Below are 17,391 nucleotides of genomic sequence, written 5' to 3' on the forward strand. Positions count from 1 at the left end.
TTGATTCTTAGTCATCATGACTATGCGAGTCTGCTCAATATCATTGAGTATTAAACTCACATATTCTGATAAGTAAGAATCTGTTGATAAGAAAATATAAATCAACAAACATAATCAGGTGCACACTTAAGATGGTCAAGCTAGTTCAATATGTTATCTTGTTCAGTGGGAGATTGTAATACATGAAGAGAACAAGTAACATATTGCTAAATTCATATTTTTATGACYAGTTGAATTATGTAAATTAAGAGTTGATTTATAATACTTATAAGTTTATTGAATGATCAGTCTTGTGAATACATATTGTGGTATAAATATAAAGTATGAAGGGACACAACCCTTRGTATGGTGGTTATTAACAGTTACCTGATGGGGGTAACTGTTAACCTGTTAAGAAACGTACATATATGCCATCCATACTCTGTTTCATGCCTCATCCAGTACACAAATCTCTGCATATCCTTATCCATCACAAAGGGCAGAATATGGTGTGAAACTGGAAGAAGACGATGGAGCAACAAGTACACGAAACAGCATCAAGCCCTACTGTACCAGGTTAGATTTCGTTCATTTACTTATTGATTCATGTTAGATGGTTCATATAGAGAATCTTACACTACTATCAAATTTAAACCCAATCGAGTTTTTTTAATCGGTTTTCTATATCAGAAAAACGTCAAAATAAAATTCACAATTTATATATATTTTTTATAAACTGCATCAAGACGATTTTAACAGACCTTTATTAGATAAGCATTTGCAGAAGAAAAAAAATCATCCTTTTTTTACCGATAGCATCTACGACCATCAAAACAGACTGTTGATAAACCTCTCTTATCTGATAAAAGCTAGTTGGATAAGAGCTTGTTTGTTAACAACTTAACAAACTTAAGGTGACTCGCAACTTCTCCAGTCGATTATATGTAAATATTTGGTAGTTGTTCAATAATATGGAAAATGACTTATTCAGTGAGCTTATAGAAGTTATATAAAAGGCCAAGTTTTTTTTTTCCTAAACCCATTCCTCACAATTAAAAACAAACTTTTTCCATGCACAGAAATAAAATCCTTCACAATCTATAGAAAAAGATTAATCCACAGACAGCTCTATCCAACAGCCTCTAAATATATTTTCCCTCACTTACCAGTTAAGATTCTTAATTCTTATGTTTTCAACTGATAAAATTATCGGTCTTTATCTATGACATTTAATCCAAGGATCCAACTAGTTAAAATTGTTGTAGAATGGCGTTTTCCACATAAAACCAACATATAAAACTCATGTCTTACCCATCATGACAACATTTAGGGTCGTTCGGATTACATGATCGTTTTTGAAAGATTTAGATTGGAATGGATTTAAAATCATTCATATCTTTGGTTTGTAAGATTTGGAATGGAATTGGATTTCATTATATATAAATAATTTATAAAAACTTACAAATAATTGAATTACATTTTTATTAATCGATTATTACAAAACAAATGTTTTTAACATATTCTAAAACCTTATTGCATAAAATCCTACGAAATCTCGTGAAATCCCGAGCACTCCCTAAGGATTCAAATCCTATGTTTGAAGGATTTCAATTAAATCCTATGATTTTAAATTCAGACAATCCAAAAAACCAAACATGGAACTGGAATAGATTGAAATGCAAACTCCTCTAAATTCATTCTATTCCTTCAAACCAAACGGGACTTTAGGGTTAGCGTGAAGTAAAGTTGGTTATCAAAGCTTATCGACCAACTCAAAAAAGTTGGTTGAATCGGAAGATCACCAAGTAGTTAGCCACATTCACTTCCAGCTCCAGAACGACAAACGTTTAACAAAGAATAAACAACTTTTATCAACTACTTCCGCTTTCGTACATGGAAGTGAAACTTACCAGTCACACCTCTTATCCCAGTCAGCATTTACCCATTAATTTTGGTACAGAATCCGTTACCTAGGTCGGATTTTCAAGCATTTAAGCCTCGGAAACGGACTATATGGAATATGTGTTTTCTTCCAAGCCTTTGATGAGTTTCAGCATTCTAGGAGCAGCTGAAACTAATCAGCACCAGGATTTTAGGAGCGTATTTACCAAATTCTGTTAATATCACAAACAGAATTGCGTTACACCACGGGAATTCTGAAATCGAACAGGACAACTTAAGACTACTTAATTTGTGCGGATGATACAAGCAATCATAACACTAACGCTGCTGCACCAGTACTTCATTGCAGTGTTTCTTGAAATTCAAACATTCTTCCACGAGATAATCGCTGTCATAATGAGTTAAACTTCATGAGAATTGGTCACGAAATCTATGGAACTACACAATTGGGTTTGAACAACTTACAAGATCCTGTCTGCCATTTCTACCACATCCCATCTTGGACTCCATGGATAATCTTGCAAAATAGCCGACTTGATCGGTGCATTACCAGGGTGAGAGTGAAAATGCTTCAAAATTCAACAAAACAACAACCTCGTTCAGATGGAAACAGTCAAAAGCATTTTCAGAATAACAAGAAGAAATAATGGATATGATTTAAAGAGCAGTGAGAGCATCCATTTGTTTTAGAAGTGGAACGATGGGTGGGTTGCATTGGGTTGGGTAACATGTCAAAACTAATTAATGATTGTCAAAGCGGGTCAGTTCGGATTGGGTTGACCTACCAACAATGTTTTTGTCGTTTTTCCCAAAATGTTATTAATAATACAGTTACAAAAGTTAAAATAATAGTCTAACTTTTTAATACTGGGATTTAGGAGGTTGTAAGCATTTGACACTTTGCCCGACTTTCAACTCATTTGATCCGCTTCAGTTTTAGCAAAAAATTTAAAATTTACCCATTTGAAATAAAATACAACCTAAATTGACCCATTGATATTGGGGACTGGTTTTCCAGGAACCTTCAAGTGTAGCAGACAGTAATATTGTCCAGCATCAACCAATCATTATCAATGCAACGAGAATACCATTCCCATTCCCCAACATTCCTATTTCCGTTTCAATTCCCTTTACTGAACCAAGCAAGCCCTTAGTCTATGCATGTAACAAATAGCTCAAAGTTACTGGTGCAGGAAAAGCCTGAACATGTTGAAACATATGCTATATTTACAAGGATATAAAGATATGTATGTTTATAGAGAATGGATCTGCTACCTGCGAACTTTGAAGCATCAGAGCCGGCTGTTGCCTTGGGAACTGAAGTGGAAGGGAAATGTGCACCTATATACCGTAAAACAGAAGATAAGAGCTTGATGGGTTAAATCCTTGGGAAGTTGGAAATTGGTCAGTCTATCTTATCGAGTCACTTGAAGAGGCAAAGCCAAATAGAATTTATTTATTTTTGTTATTTCTGTTAGTTTGTGGAACTTCTTATCGTGAACAACATAGTATGCGACGTATGCAATTAACCAAACAAAAATTGGAAGGAAAAAGAAAAAGAGAGTTCACAATCAAGAAAAGCTTGCATGCAGTGGAAATACATTTACTATAAATGAGGCTTCAAGATTGCAAGTTCATGGATGGCTCTACTACAACGTGACCTTGCCTGAACCCTGTGGCAACTAAATTGGAAATGAACGTTGGATTACAATAATGCTTGTACTCAGAAGGCAATTTAGAAACAAGATAGTTTAGACATGCTTAAAGGAATCTTCAACATAAAACCTAAGCATATTGAAGCAAATGGTATTACACACAGCAATGTTCTCCTCTGTTGAAATTGAAGGCCATGATCTGATAAGATTGCGCGCGATGGGAAACAACCCACCTTTGAGAGTATTCAAATAAATGGGTATGAGTGTAGGAACATGCAAGAGCTTCTGGGGTTTCTTTCTTTTTGCCCCGCGCTGCAGGGGGGGGGAGCAGGTGCTTATAGTTATTTACATGTCAGCAAAGTATCGAGGGAGAAGAGGAAGACCCTCCCTCGAAACATTTTATTTTTTCCATGTTACATTTTTCTGTTATCTTAAATAGCCATAATTAGTATTAGGCTATTAGCTATTGGCTTCGAGCATTTCATCCCCACATTTATCTATTCTTAGTCTCTTACAATACCAATATTATGTACAAGGCTTGACAATTCAATTCTGAGAGAATTTATATGGCCTAGACCAAATGAATATCCGCTTATTAGACTAACATATATTGGAGATCAATGAGATTATTCTACTCACTATATTCAGCTCAGGTGACCCTGCTTGATTGGTGCACCATTAAATAGATGTTTTTTCGACTTTTGATGTGGTTGTGACCAGAGTCTTGTCTAGAACAGAACTGTAGGAAAAACTGCTCGTATAAAGCATTTTTTTTATACATTGCATAGAAATACTACGTTCAGGCAACAACCCCTTTACTTTCAGCTTCATCATTTAGTTATTGTCTTTCTTTTTCTATCTGTTTTTAATCCCCCCTAAAGCTGCCCCTCTCTAGCCAGCCCCTTCCATTTGCATCACGAACTTCCCCATTATCACCACCATCATTGACTTATGATTCCCCAAGGTTTGTTTTGAATTACAAAAAAGTAGGGTCATAAATGAAAAAGAAGGTATCATGAATTCAAATACTTATAAAACCCATCATATGGGGTACTATCAATCAAAAACCAAACCAGAGTGCAGTCTGGTTTTGCCAAAACAAACTTTTTATCTGTAATCAGGGGGGACTGAGGGCCATGCAGTCCCTGAACCAGTAGACAATAGAAAAAATGACGAAGTTTCACTTTGCCACTTCTCAATTTCACATTACGCCATAATCAGGATTGCTGGCAACAGCAATCCCCAGCCTCCAATTTCTCCTCATTTCTAACAGACGAGTAATGCAGTGCCTTGGCTGGTGTTATAAAGAGATGTAGCTTAAATCATCCTAATCAGAAGGTACTTGATTAAATTAAGGTAATATTAAATATTTCTCTTTGGAGACTATCTTGGGTTGTGGCTTCCAACTCTGAAGCCTTTCATTTTTCTAACCACTATTCTTTAACATAATTAGTACATCAATCATCAGTTCACATAACAAATCACACATCATCCAGTAACTCACATTGGGCACAGCAGATGCAAACTGTATGATCATAACGGAATAAATGCAAATAGACCTCATTCTGGAGCCTAAGCATTTTAACATCTTTGTCAACTTGATGTTAAAGTAAATCTAAAGTGCAAATCATCATGGAGAAACAAGAAGCCTTCTGCTTTTATTTGTTTCTTAATAGGTACACTATCCTACCACTTCTAAAATGAAGGGATTTCCTACACAAAAGCACTTGCAGAAATGTGCTCTCAACATGAGGTCACAGCTACTGATTTGTTGCTATGAGTACCAACCACTCCCAAGAAGCCCCTCAAAAGAATACTAATAACCACAGATCCTGCCATGACTTCTGATGCTGATGGCCACATAATGTCCATTCGGAAACTCAGCTCACAAAGTACCCAACTTCAATAGCCAAGTGCGTAGTCAATTCTCTTCTATGATCACATTGGGACATAGATATAGGCCAGATATGATGTGGCTAGGGGTTTAGTTCTGAAACCTCATTTATATGTACCCTCTGCTAGGAATGCATGAATATGACACCATGAAGAGTATCACCAACCACTATGCTTTTGTGGTACAGAAAACTATAAGCTATAGTACAAAAGGAGATGCAACTGCAGACGCTCTAATTTTAGTTAAATTCAATGTGGATCCAATTATTGTGCAAAAACAAAAAATTGGGCTTAGAAGTTCACATTTCTCAAGCATACAGAGCATAGGATAATCCTCCATGAGGGTGTGGTGCTGGGTCCTAAAAGTGCTTTTCTTCTTTATCATAAATCAATTTCATTTTGTAAACACCCTTTCATTATTAATGAAGGAACTTCTAAAAAAACTGAACCTAGTGAATTGTTTTATTTTACATGATTTTACACATTGTTAAGGCAGCTGTAATTAAATTTGACAGTTAATACTAGTGTCACACACATGAAGTAACTGATATCAAACGTACCAGAAATGTAAACACGCCAGAGCAAGCTAGAAATGTTGCCTTCCTGCAAAATACCTGGCAAGCCAAACATAAAATATAAAGTTTCATTCAAATAACAGACTCATCCAAACCTAAAAATAAATTTTCACATACTGGATCAGATTCTACTGGCCTTCCAAAAGGAATAGCCAATGCTGTAATAAACTTCCTTCTAACTTCAATAGATGAAATAGAATCTCTTATCTGTAGAGGGGGAAAGAGAAATGGTAAAAAGAAATAAAGAATAAAATATCAACCAGCAAATGGCAGGCTAAGCATAAGAAAACTAATAGACATAAAATACAGTCAGTCCAACTACCAGCGAATATGGAAGGATTAGACTAACCTGTGATTCAAGCATCTCCTCTAAAGTGGGAAGATATTCAGCCATGCACCTTCAGAAGAGAAATTAAAAATAATATTGCGGATGTCCCAATAAAGTCCCTGAATAAGAATGGAACAGAAGAATAGATAGCACTTACATCCCTTCCAACCAAGAAGGAAGCCTGAACTCATCAATGGAGAAGAAAGCCTTCAACTCAGGTGATGATACCAATTTTAAACGTGGAGCTGAAGCCATTGCCAAATATTTTCTACTGACAGGATATATAACCTGTATTGATCCAACCACAGCAAAGGTCAAGAAGACTGACAATTTTTCTTGAGATATGTTACATGCTCAATGTTAAACTTCAATCTATCCACGTAAAAATAAATTGTAGAACATTCAGGAAGAATGCCATTCAGTACTATACATCATTGATAACAAAAGCAAAAAAGAACCAATTTTCATTAAGAATTCATAAAGTTCTAATTACGCTGAACCAGTTGAGTCAACAAGAAAGAATTGATGTGTCGTTCATTTCGTTGGAAGGTGACGCGTTAAAATGGTTTCAATGGGAGCATAAACGACATCCGATTACCAGGTGGGAGGATTTGAAGCAGCTGCTGTTAAGGCAGTTTCGTTCCTTGACAGCAGGTTCTTTATGCGAACAATTTCTATTAGTGAGACAAGAAGAATCAGTTGAAGAATATAGGAGGAGATTTGTCGAGTTGGCGGCACCGTTAGACGGAATACCGGAGCAGATTTTCTTGAGTCAATTCATTAACGGATTGGAAGAATCGATTAAAGTAGAATTGAGATTAATGAATCCGTTGACGCTTAGCGAAGCAATGGAGGTAGCCATGAAGATCGATTTGAAAAAAAAAGTGTTGGCAAGGGAAAGGACTTCGGTTTATMGTAAGAAGACYAAYTCATATCTCCATCCAAKCCCCGAGTGGAAAAACAATTCGTCTTATCAGTCTTCGAATAGTACCGGGGGATCTGTTAACTCGCCAAGTTCCACCAGCAAAACGGGATCCAGTTTCCGTCGGCTGTCCGATCAAGAGGTGCAACAACGAAGAGTTTTGGGTCTATGTTACCGCTGTGATGAAAAGTACGCTCCCGGCCATAGGTGTAAAAGGAAAGAGATGAATGTTTTACTGGTTCAAGAGGAATTAACTGATGATGCGGAACCAGAAGTGGAAGAAAGAAGTTTTAATGCAGCTGAAGTTAGTGATAAGGTTGAGGTACATTTAAATTCCGTTGTCGGTTTAACGAATCCTAAAACTATGAAATTGGAAGGAAGAATAGGCGAACAAAAAGTTGTGGTGTTAATCGATAGCGGTGCAACACACAATTTTATATCATATGACTTGGTTAAACGGCAAAATTTAAAAGTGGAAATTACTGGCGAATATACTATTACACTAGGGTCGGGAAATACGGAGAAAGGGGAGGGAATTTGCAGGGGTATTACGCTGTTTTTACCCGATATTGAAATCCGGGAAGATTTTCTTCCGTTGGGTTTGGGTAACAATGATGTGATTCTCGGAATGCAATGGTTGGAAACACTAGGAGCAACGTATATCAATTGGAAGTTACAGGTAATGAAATTCACTTGTGGGGGAAAATCCATTACGTTAAAGGGTGATCCATCTCTGGGACGTTCGATGGTGTCGCTAAAAGCTATCGGAAAGGTGATCAACCATGAAGGACAGGGCGTGTTGGTGGAATTGGGTACTTGTTCAGTATTTTCGGAGGAAATGACAGAAACAAATGTTGTTTTGGATCCACTACTAAGAGAATATGAATCAGTTATTAACAGGCCGCCGGGATTACCACCGGAGAGGAGTAGGGAACATGGGCTTGGGAGAATCTTGAGGCATTTCTTCAGCAATTTCCTAGTGTCACCTTGAGGACAAGGTGAAATTTTTGGGGGGGAGTATTGATAAACCTCCTTTGAGGTTTACGTATAGAAGAAGAAGCTAAGTCTAATTGTGTTGTCGAGTCTTACTGTAAACAGGAATAGGGGAGGGGTAGATTGGTAATCTTGTCTTGCTTAAATAGGTTGCTGTTAGAGGAAGTGGGTATTCTGTTTTGTATTTTCGGTGGAGTTAGTTTGGAGCGTAAGCTCAGGGAGAGTACCCAGACCTCTCGAAAGTCTGGGAATTGCATCGATTTCATGTTTCAATAGATTGGCCGACGATTTTCACTGTTGTATGTTACAATCGACGTGTTCTAGCTACTGTATTTCAGCCACTGTATGTTTACCGCTTGCGATTAGGGCTGTGGAGTTCAATTTCTGTTACGATTTAAGCTAGGGTACATCAGTATCTCTATTCAAAGGGGGAAAATGTGCCCACCTTTGATCTCTCTAAGCTGCAGTAATTCTTCTACCAAGAGTTCAATCTGATAGTATAATGAGGCTTGGTTTATGAGGTTTCTCTGTAACAGAGGTTGTTGATTACTGATTTCCCTCTACCTAAAGCTGAATTGGAAGCAGCATGCTTAGGAGTCACGTATCTGCTTCCTACAATGGTCTTTTTCCACATATCCCTAGGTCTGAGTTAGATAAACTGGCTCCAGAAGTTTGCAAATCTTCTCAGTGCTGCAAAGCCTCCTATGAAGTAACAAAGAAAGAACTTCATCGGTGGTACAGGTGGCTTGGCCAAAAGACCCCTGGCCTCCTCAATTCCTCGAAATGGTCCTGGTATCAAGCCACAGGCCCAAGCCATGTGAGCTGCTTGAATTCTACATGCATATCCTAAGTGTCAACCAAACCAAACCAAACCTTCCAATAAAATCAGTAGTGAATGCTTGCCAATAGCCCAATGCACCTTCCCCTTACCAACCCTACAGGACATGTACCACTGCCCAGTTGGTCTTCTTATTCTTAAATACATTGCTGCAATAGGAATAGAAGACGGAAAGGATAGGTTTGGATATATTGTGACTTGCCTTTGTTTTCAGCATAAAGAATATATATAGGGGGAGTTTCAAGTACAAACCATGTAATTCTTACAAACCCTACAAACCTAATCTCAATCATTGATTTTGTTTATTTTGAAATTTAGAGGCGGTTATACAATGCGGTTGAGAGTAAATTTAGGAACCGATTTAATCCACACTGTTGATTATCTACATGTATGGTTGAGATCAGTTTGTAAAGTTTGTAAGAATTACATGGTTTGTAAAATAAACCTCCAAACTAGGCACATTAAGGCTAAAGAAAATCAACTTGGCAATCTAGATTATTAGGATGGCTAGGGTAAACTGTAACACAAAAGATGGGTTCTCTAAAAGAAATATATCTTCACTATCTACTACATATGCACCAACAGTTATTGACAATTCTGTTCTGTAGCAAGATTGCATACATGGAATATCTAAATGTGCGACATAAACAAGATAACCTGTAAGTATATCTTCTGCTGGTGACGCCAGGTTGACCCTGCAACCATTTTGTTTAAATCCATCTCCAGCAAAGGCACTGCAAATTTTACCTCTTCTGGCTACACTACAGTTCAATGGCACATACACCACTAACATCATCACAAAATAAAAAGCATGTTGCTGTTGGAGCTTACAAAATTCAAAAAAAAATAACCAAGTGCAAGTATGCAACTCATACAAAATACCTTGTCAACGCCAGAGCTCATATACATTTCAATTCCCTGGAGGATGATTACACATGATTAGAATATTTTACAATGGCAAAAAATTCAAATATAGCAGGCATGAACCTTCTTACGGTAACAATGTGCTACTACGATTTCAGATGGAAAATGATACAAAGTACAAATCATAACAGGTGCAGCTCACTTCATGCCATAAATCCTTGATAAGTATAGACAAGTTTTTAGTACTGTTAGGAGGTTGGCTGTATAGAGGAAGCCATCAACAAACAAATCCTCTTAGAAGTTATAATAGATGATCATGTTAGGGCTTATTTTATATTTTTATTACTTCTCAATTTAGCTGTCTTGGCTCACAGGGCCATCTTATGTGCAATGTATTTCAATATTCTCTAAATAACAATGACTAATTCCGAACACTAAATGAGATCATTATCTCGTGGCCCAGATATAACAACAAAAGCCTTATGCCCACTAATACTAAACACCAACAGAAGTTTCATTAGCAGAGCCGCAATAACCAGCAAAGGCTGCCTTACCTTGTCAAGCCTTGGGAGGTATTTACTTGTGCCAAAGCAAGTTTCCGTTGATATGACTCCATGTTGCAAGTGTATGTTATATGTAAGATTCGTCGATGCTAAAATTTAAAGATAAATGCGGTTACATTTATACATGGGTGTATTATATTCAAGTTTAAACCAAACTAATTGGAAAAATGGATTATCCCGTAATTCGTATATAAACCAAACACATTCTTGAACCTAAGTATTATCTTGCTTTTACTTTAACTCAAGTGCACTCATCCAAGCTATATATAATAAGAAAAAATAAGTAATAAAAATTATAGTGTCCAATAACGACTTCAAACATTATGGAAAGAAAAGCTGTAAGGTTGTGACCACAGAAGTTGGATAGTTAACCTTTACCCAATACCTTAAACTATGAGACTTTTATCCTTGGTACAATTTTTGTGGGAATTAGAAAGCTAACCAACCCCATGAAGCTATAGGAAGGTATTTGCATCCCATCCTTCTACCATTATTACATTTCTTCCTTGACTAGATACATATTAGCAATACTCAAATGTGATACTACTTTCTACAAAAGATGATCAATCATCTAACAGCTAGCTAAAAGAGAACCAATTCGTAAACCTATTCCTCTTTTTATTTAATCACATTTAAAAATTCAAACCAAAAAAGTCCATGTAGTCGATCATAAAGCCTTCTAGCCATAGGTTGTAACCATCAAATGCACATGATGTCATTATATGACAACAAACCCAGCTTTATATAGATTTATTCCTGCTACTTGCTAAGAAAACCAGTACTTTATACTTTGAAAGATTACCTCCCGAGAATAAATGGTGTTGATTTCAAACTTCAGTCTTTCATCATCAACTTCCCCAACACGTTTTTTCTGGTATGCCATGTACAAACTCCTGCAGTGTAAACATAATCCTTTACACATACTAAATGGGCAGCATTCATAATATAAACATTTCATCTGAGCTTACTATAAGGGGTTAAATACCTAAGTTCAAGAATCAGAGACAATAGCCTAGTTGGGTCTTTGCAATTCCAATCAGATAAACTGTTCTTAGGTTTCAAGTCTCCTTCTCCGCCAGCAGGGTATGGTCGAAAGTTCTCATCTTCAGGTCCAAAAACAATATCCGGTGCCAGCAACGGAAATTGTGCATTGTAGATAACATCCCCTATAATTAGAACACCGGAATCTGGTTATAAACCTAGCTCACAACAAGAAGTTTATCAGCATAAATTTTTTAAAATGCAAATATGCATACATGAAGCTAATAAATGCTTCCTTCCATCGATAAATGGAGGAACACTTTGACTTTTAAGATTGAACCAAATACCTTCAAAATGAGATTTGATTTCAAACCCCATTACACATTTAACACCAACATTTTCCTGTGCTACTTGTTCTAAATTGTAATGCAGTTATAAGTCTTTTCTCTAGAAGTACTATTTATTTCAATTTTGGAATTTGAAGAGTAGCTTATTAACCTCAAAAGCAAAGTGTATCTCTTGTCCACAGCAGATAGACTGTACTAAAAGGTAAGACAGTTGGGTATCAACTTCAATTACAAGTCTCTATCAGTTTCTCTGTCCTCAAAACTACTATGCATAACCGGCATGGAGAAGGTTCTTGATTTTCATTTCTATTTTTCCTGATCAGGCAGAACTATGTATCAAGTAAAATAAGACTTTTCCTTGATTTGTTGGATTAATGAATAAAACCATGAGTCCCGTAACAGAAGATCCACTTTGGAGTTTAATGAACAACAAAGTACTTTCCAAATGCAAATTTAATATGGAATTTGTTGCATATTTACCACCAATGCTGTTCTCTGCATCTAAAGATCAAAACCCACATATGTAATGTCAGGAGCGGTTTTCTTTCGAATGGGGGAGAATACGTCTGATCAGAAAAGGAAAATGCTCTTTGACTATTTTGAAACATCAACAGACAGATGAATCCCTAATACCAATTAAACAGGTCAACGGAAAATACCAAAACAAAAAATCTAGTGAACTCACATTTAATATAATCGAGACAGAAGGGTATCGCTAATGTAAATCGATCAAGCAAACCAGGATTCTTCGAACCAGACCATATCTGCTCAACCTGAAGAAGACAACAGAGGAAACAAAATGTGAAATATAAACATCTGATTCTGAATTTCTGACCTAGGGTTTTTCAAGTTCGTGTGTAAATCTTCCTGTAACCCTGAGTACGGAATCACATACCTTGATGGAGTGAGGGGAATGAGTGAGAAGGTAATTGAGCTGTGTGTAGACGATGGGAGGCATGCTATCAACCGCCATGGCTTGGAGATCGTGTGTGATGCTGCTTCGCCGACGGACTCCAGCGATCAAATTTGGGTTTGGTTCAGTCAGACCGGACTTCCTCCAGCGGTTTAGTTAAATTGTCATTTTAATTAATTTCTCTGTAATTAAATTTTAGAAGAAAGAAATGATGAGAGGTGATCTGAAAATGACTATTAATTATTTCTCTTTAATATATGATTGAATTTTGAAAGAAAAATCAGCGCAAAACTTATACTAAAATTGGTGTGTATTTGAGACTATGATTAGGATTATGAAATAAAATAAGTAAATTTTAATTTTTGTATAACTTAAAATAAATATTTTTAAATATATTTGTTTTCTAATAACTAAATACATTGAATAGTGATTGAGAAAATAATAGTATAAAATAATTGATATGATTAATAATAATTCATATATAATTAAAGTTAACTGATAATTTTTTATTCATATTTATTAATGTTAGTAATGATCAATTTTATTATTAATGATAATAAATACCAGTTGGTATTAATCAATGTTATACTTGAAAAAAGAAATGTCAAAAAATCTTATAAAAAGTCATTCCAACTAGCGTTTTAATAAACTAGCTTATGTACATTCAATTGAAAACTTAAAAAACAAGCTAACTTATGTTTACAAACAATGTTTGATTTAAAATCATAATGGATGACTAGAATATAATATAGAAGGCTCATCAAATACAATCATATTAAATGGGTGTGTATATTTATTATACCAATATAATGAACCAGTCTGATTATATACATATACCAATAAAATGAAAAAGTCTCATCTAATTGAGGACATTGAATATAGTTGATTTTTGATGATGGGTCATTGAGATCATGGAACAATAAAAGGATGTTTACTTAAATGCTTACTCGTTAAGTGGTTATTTACAGCAGTCAATACTATCATTTATTTTGATGTATATGATTTTAATACATCAAAACGTATCGAATGCAACAATTTACCGGGTAAGTGCTTACCTGGGTATGAGTATCACTTACGGAGGAAGACTCTTCATCTTTCTCATCGCTCTTACCCGGTGAGATTATTGACTCTTATCATGTTCATACGATAAGAAAATTTATCTGATAAGCACTTACCAAGTAAGCATTTAATAAACGGCCCTAATATTATTAGGATTATATAAACTTCGACTACCATGGTGGAGTTTTCAAAGGAAATTTGTTGTAAGAAGGAAAAAGGCATAACTTACAGGCAAAAGAGAAGTGGGTTCATGCTGACAATGGTGGAGTTCCCAAATATGGGTGCAAGGGCACTGAAAAGGGGAGGAAGATATGAGAGGAAGATGATGGGGTTGGATTGTGTAAGTGTAGGTTTAAACGAGAATATATTCGTTTTACGAAAACATTTTTATCCCATGTGATAATACACGTAATAATACACATGAGAAGACCCAGTGGTGTACGGAGGACATGTCATCCGACCTAGATCACGACAAAGGTCGTCTACGTATCTGATTTAGTATCATATGTGATAGATTATATCATCACATCAAAAACAATTTATCACATTTGATAATATACATGAGGGCCTAGTGGTGCAAGGGCAATTTGTCCGCAATCTAGGTCGCATCAAGGTCGTAGGCGTCTTTAATTTAGTATCACATGAGTATTATATATTAGGGAATATAGTATCACATTAGATTCAGTCTCCCAAACAAATTAATTATATATAATCATTATGGTTCTGATTTTGTTTTTGATTGGGTCCATGCCGCTAATTCCGTTAACTTAATGCGTAAATTACTAGAAGATTTTTTACTTTTATCACGTCAATTTTTTACAAAAACCTATTTTATAAATATTCTCCAATGTAAAAACCCTTTCAAACGCTTTTTCATCAATTCCATTACAATTTACTTTCATCTATTTAAAATATTTCATAAAAGCCACTCTCATCTTAAAGTTCAGGACTTTTCGTCATATTTTTCGAAAACAAAAATTACTTAATATTAAAATTCAAATATTTAAAAACATTACAGTAAGTGATATTTAAAAATTACTTGACATTTTATTTTCTTTCAAATGAAGTATGTATTTTAATAAAATAAATAAACAATAAAACTTATTGATATAAAAATATAATGACAAGGACACACAAAAATCAGTTCGTTAAAAAATATAAGACGACTAATATATTATATGATTTTTATAATTTTGTAGGTATTCGATGTTAGTGTCATTTCAATTTAACTAGATGTTTTTAATATTGTATTTTGTTATAAAATATATTTGGTTTTATTATAGATATTTAACGAATTAGATTTATCAATCAAAATATATTAAGGTTTAAAATAAAATTTATATTAAAAAAGGGGATAAAATAAAATTTTAAGGAGGTAAAATGAAAAAAAAAAAAAATCATTGAACAAAAAACCTTTAATAACTTATACATTAAATATGTTATTTTTATTATTTTAAAAAGGTTTTCATGCACTGAGTGAAAATAATTTGATGAAAAGGTTGATGAACTCCAACTTGTTGGAGTTGAGACTTATTACAGTTTTCATTTTACACCTTTCCTTTATCATATTTTTATTTTATATCTTATTATATTTTGATTAATTAATCTAATTTATTAAATATTTATAATTAAACCAAATATATTTTATAATAAAATATATATTTTTTTAAAATTCGTCAAGATGATGAAAATAACACAATTAAATTAGGGATTTTTATCAAACATCTAAATAGAGGATGATAGATTGTAATGTGACTAGGGAAAAATGTTTTTACATTAGAGAATGAGGGGTTTTTATAACACATTTTAAATAGATGGGGATAAATTTTATAAATAGTTTTTTGTTAAAAAAAATGCTTGTCGAATGTTAACGTGGGTGTTTTATATTTTTACCCTTTTCTTATATTTTTTGTCAAAAGATAAAAAAAAAACAAATTAATATAATCATCTATTGTTATTTTGCCGTTTATCAAAAGTTTGTATGGATAGGTGCTTATCAAGTGAGTTACCTTACTGGATGAATACGATAAGAACCAAAAATCTTACCCAGTAAGAATGAGACAAAAATTAAGAGTCTTATCCGGTAAGTGAGGACGATAACTTTTACTGAGTAAATTGTTACATATGATATCGTTTTGATGGACTAAAATCTTATCTGATAAATAAATGATAGAGTTAAATTTTACCGATAAACACTTAACGAATAACGTGACATATATATACTCTTGATACAACCCCACTTCATCCACAACCTCCCTATGCTTTTGTCGCCGATATAAACCCTATTTCCAGTAAAACCGCTTTCTCTTCCAAAACCAACTCCCTCGACTACACCAGAAAACAACCTCAAAGCAAAATCAATCCATATGCCGAAACCAAATTAAACTTGTTTTTGTGTTTTTGCTTGTCTTTATGTTTCTCTATGCCCATTCACCTCACCCCTTCCACCACTATTATTTATCCTCAAGTTTTCAAACCCATCTAGATTGGAGATACATTATATTGATGGAAGAAGAGTGGTGGGTGGTGACCGGTGATAGAAAAAGAGCGGTGGGCATGGGAAGCTTTATTCTTTCACAACAGCCTCCACCAACCCCTTGTTTGGATAGAACCGTTAATTTCCATATGGGATTTGCGAAGAAAAATAGATCTAGAGGAAGGGAGGTGCAAAAGTATAGATGGTAAGAAATAGAGATTTGAATCTATGTGAGTTTGAGATTGGAGTTCAAATTATCGTTGAGACCACCTTTATAAATATTGGATCATTTGGGTTTAGGCCCTTGGATTCCATTCATCAATAGATTTCATGGCAGCCGTGAAAAGAGGGACGGTTAAGGTTTCGGCCGGAGAAGAGAGTATTTGAACCGGAATTCATGATTTAGGCCGGAGATGGGAGTGGGACCGAAAATAGGTGAGGACGGTGGGGAAGGGGAGAAGACGATGTGGTTCTGCTACGGTTGCACATTGTTCACCGGAAACATGCATGGACTGGAGGAAGTGTCACTAGTGTTCGCCGGAGAACTGGAGCATGGGAACAATGATGGTCTCAGAACTCAGAAGGTACCTCGATGGTTCTGTTGGGTGTGGAAGAGAACGACACTTGTGTAATTTTAGGGGGTTAAGATTGCTTATTTAAAATAACTTATGTTTTTTTTTTAAGAAAGTCTAAAAAAAATTTAATACACTTTAATGTTTGGAATAATTAAGCCTTTTGACAATTTTTTGGAATAAATAAATCATTTGACATTTCAAAACATGTTAAATAACTTCTTGGACAATTTTTTGGAATAAATAAATCATTGGACAATTTAAAACATGTTAAATAACTCATTGAACAATCCAAAACATGTTACATAACTCTTTAGACTTTTCAAAAACTTGTTGGATATATTATTATGACTTGTACAACTAATTTAAGTGCTAAAATAGTGAAAAAAAAGTCCGAAAAAACCCCAATAAACATTCATATTTTAAACGATTAAGTCCCTAATATTTTTTAAACCAAAAAGTATTTAGATCTATAAAATTAAACAAATATAACAAAAAAATACTTACATTTACAAAAAAAATAATTATATT

At 34.7% G+C, this 17,391-nt stretch overlaps 1 protein-coding gene across 1 annotated transcript; it reads right to left on the reverse strand.

The window, feature by feature from the left end:
* Nucleotides 1-1,764: 1,764 nt before the first annotated feature.
* LOC112521105 (BRISC and BRCA1-A complex member 2) lies at nucleotides 1,765-12,873 on the reverse strand. The gene is made up of 13 exons (XM_025129785.1): nucleotides 12,736-12,873; nucleotides 12,526-12,613; nucleotides 11,498-11,678; nucleotides 11,315-11,405; nucleotides 9,968-10,003; nucleotides 9,743-9,841; nucleotides 6,490-6,620; nucleotides 6,354-6,402; nucleotides 6,122-6,211; nucleotides 5,990-6,043; nucleotides 3,157-3,222; nucleotides 2,347-2,450; nucleotides 1,765-2,269 (listed from the first exon to the last, which is right to left on the reverse strand). The coding sequence occupies exons 1-13, from the start codon at nucleotides 12,811-12,813 to the stop codon at nucleotides 2,200-2,202; spliced, it is 1,137 nt and encodes a 378-aa protein (XP_024985553.1). The 5' UTR covers nucleotides 12,814-12,873; the 3' UTR covers nucleotides 1,765-2,199.
* Between the last annotated feature and the right edge of the window lie 4,518 nt (nucleotides 12,874-17,391).

This window comes from Cynara cardunculus (genome assembly GCF_001531365.2).
Source record: "Cynara cardunculus var. scolymus isolate 2C chromosome LG 11, CcrdV1, whole genome shotgun sequence".
Lineage (NCBI taxonomy): Eukaryota > Viridiplantae > Streptophyta > Magnoliopsida > Asterales > Asteraceae > Cynara > Cynara cardunculus.

What these genes read in the sequence shown, in the direction of transcription:
- LOC112521105 (XM_025129785.1), bottom strand. Translation starts at nt 12,813, where the DNA reads ATGGCGGTTGATAGCATGCCTCCCATCGTCTACACACAGCTCAATTAC. An exon ending in AGCAGAAGATATACTTACAG is followed by an intron (nt 6,621 to 9,742) that starts GTTATCTTGTTT and finishes GGATCAATACAG; the next exon opens with GTTATATATCCTGTCAGTAG. An exon ending in TGATGCTTCAAAGTTCGCAG is followed by an intron (nt 2,451 to 3,156) that starts GTAGCAGATCCA and finishes TGAATTTTGAAG; the next exon opens with CATTTTCACTCTCACCCTGG.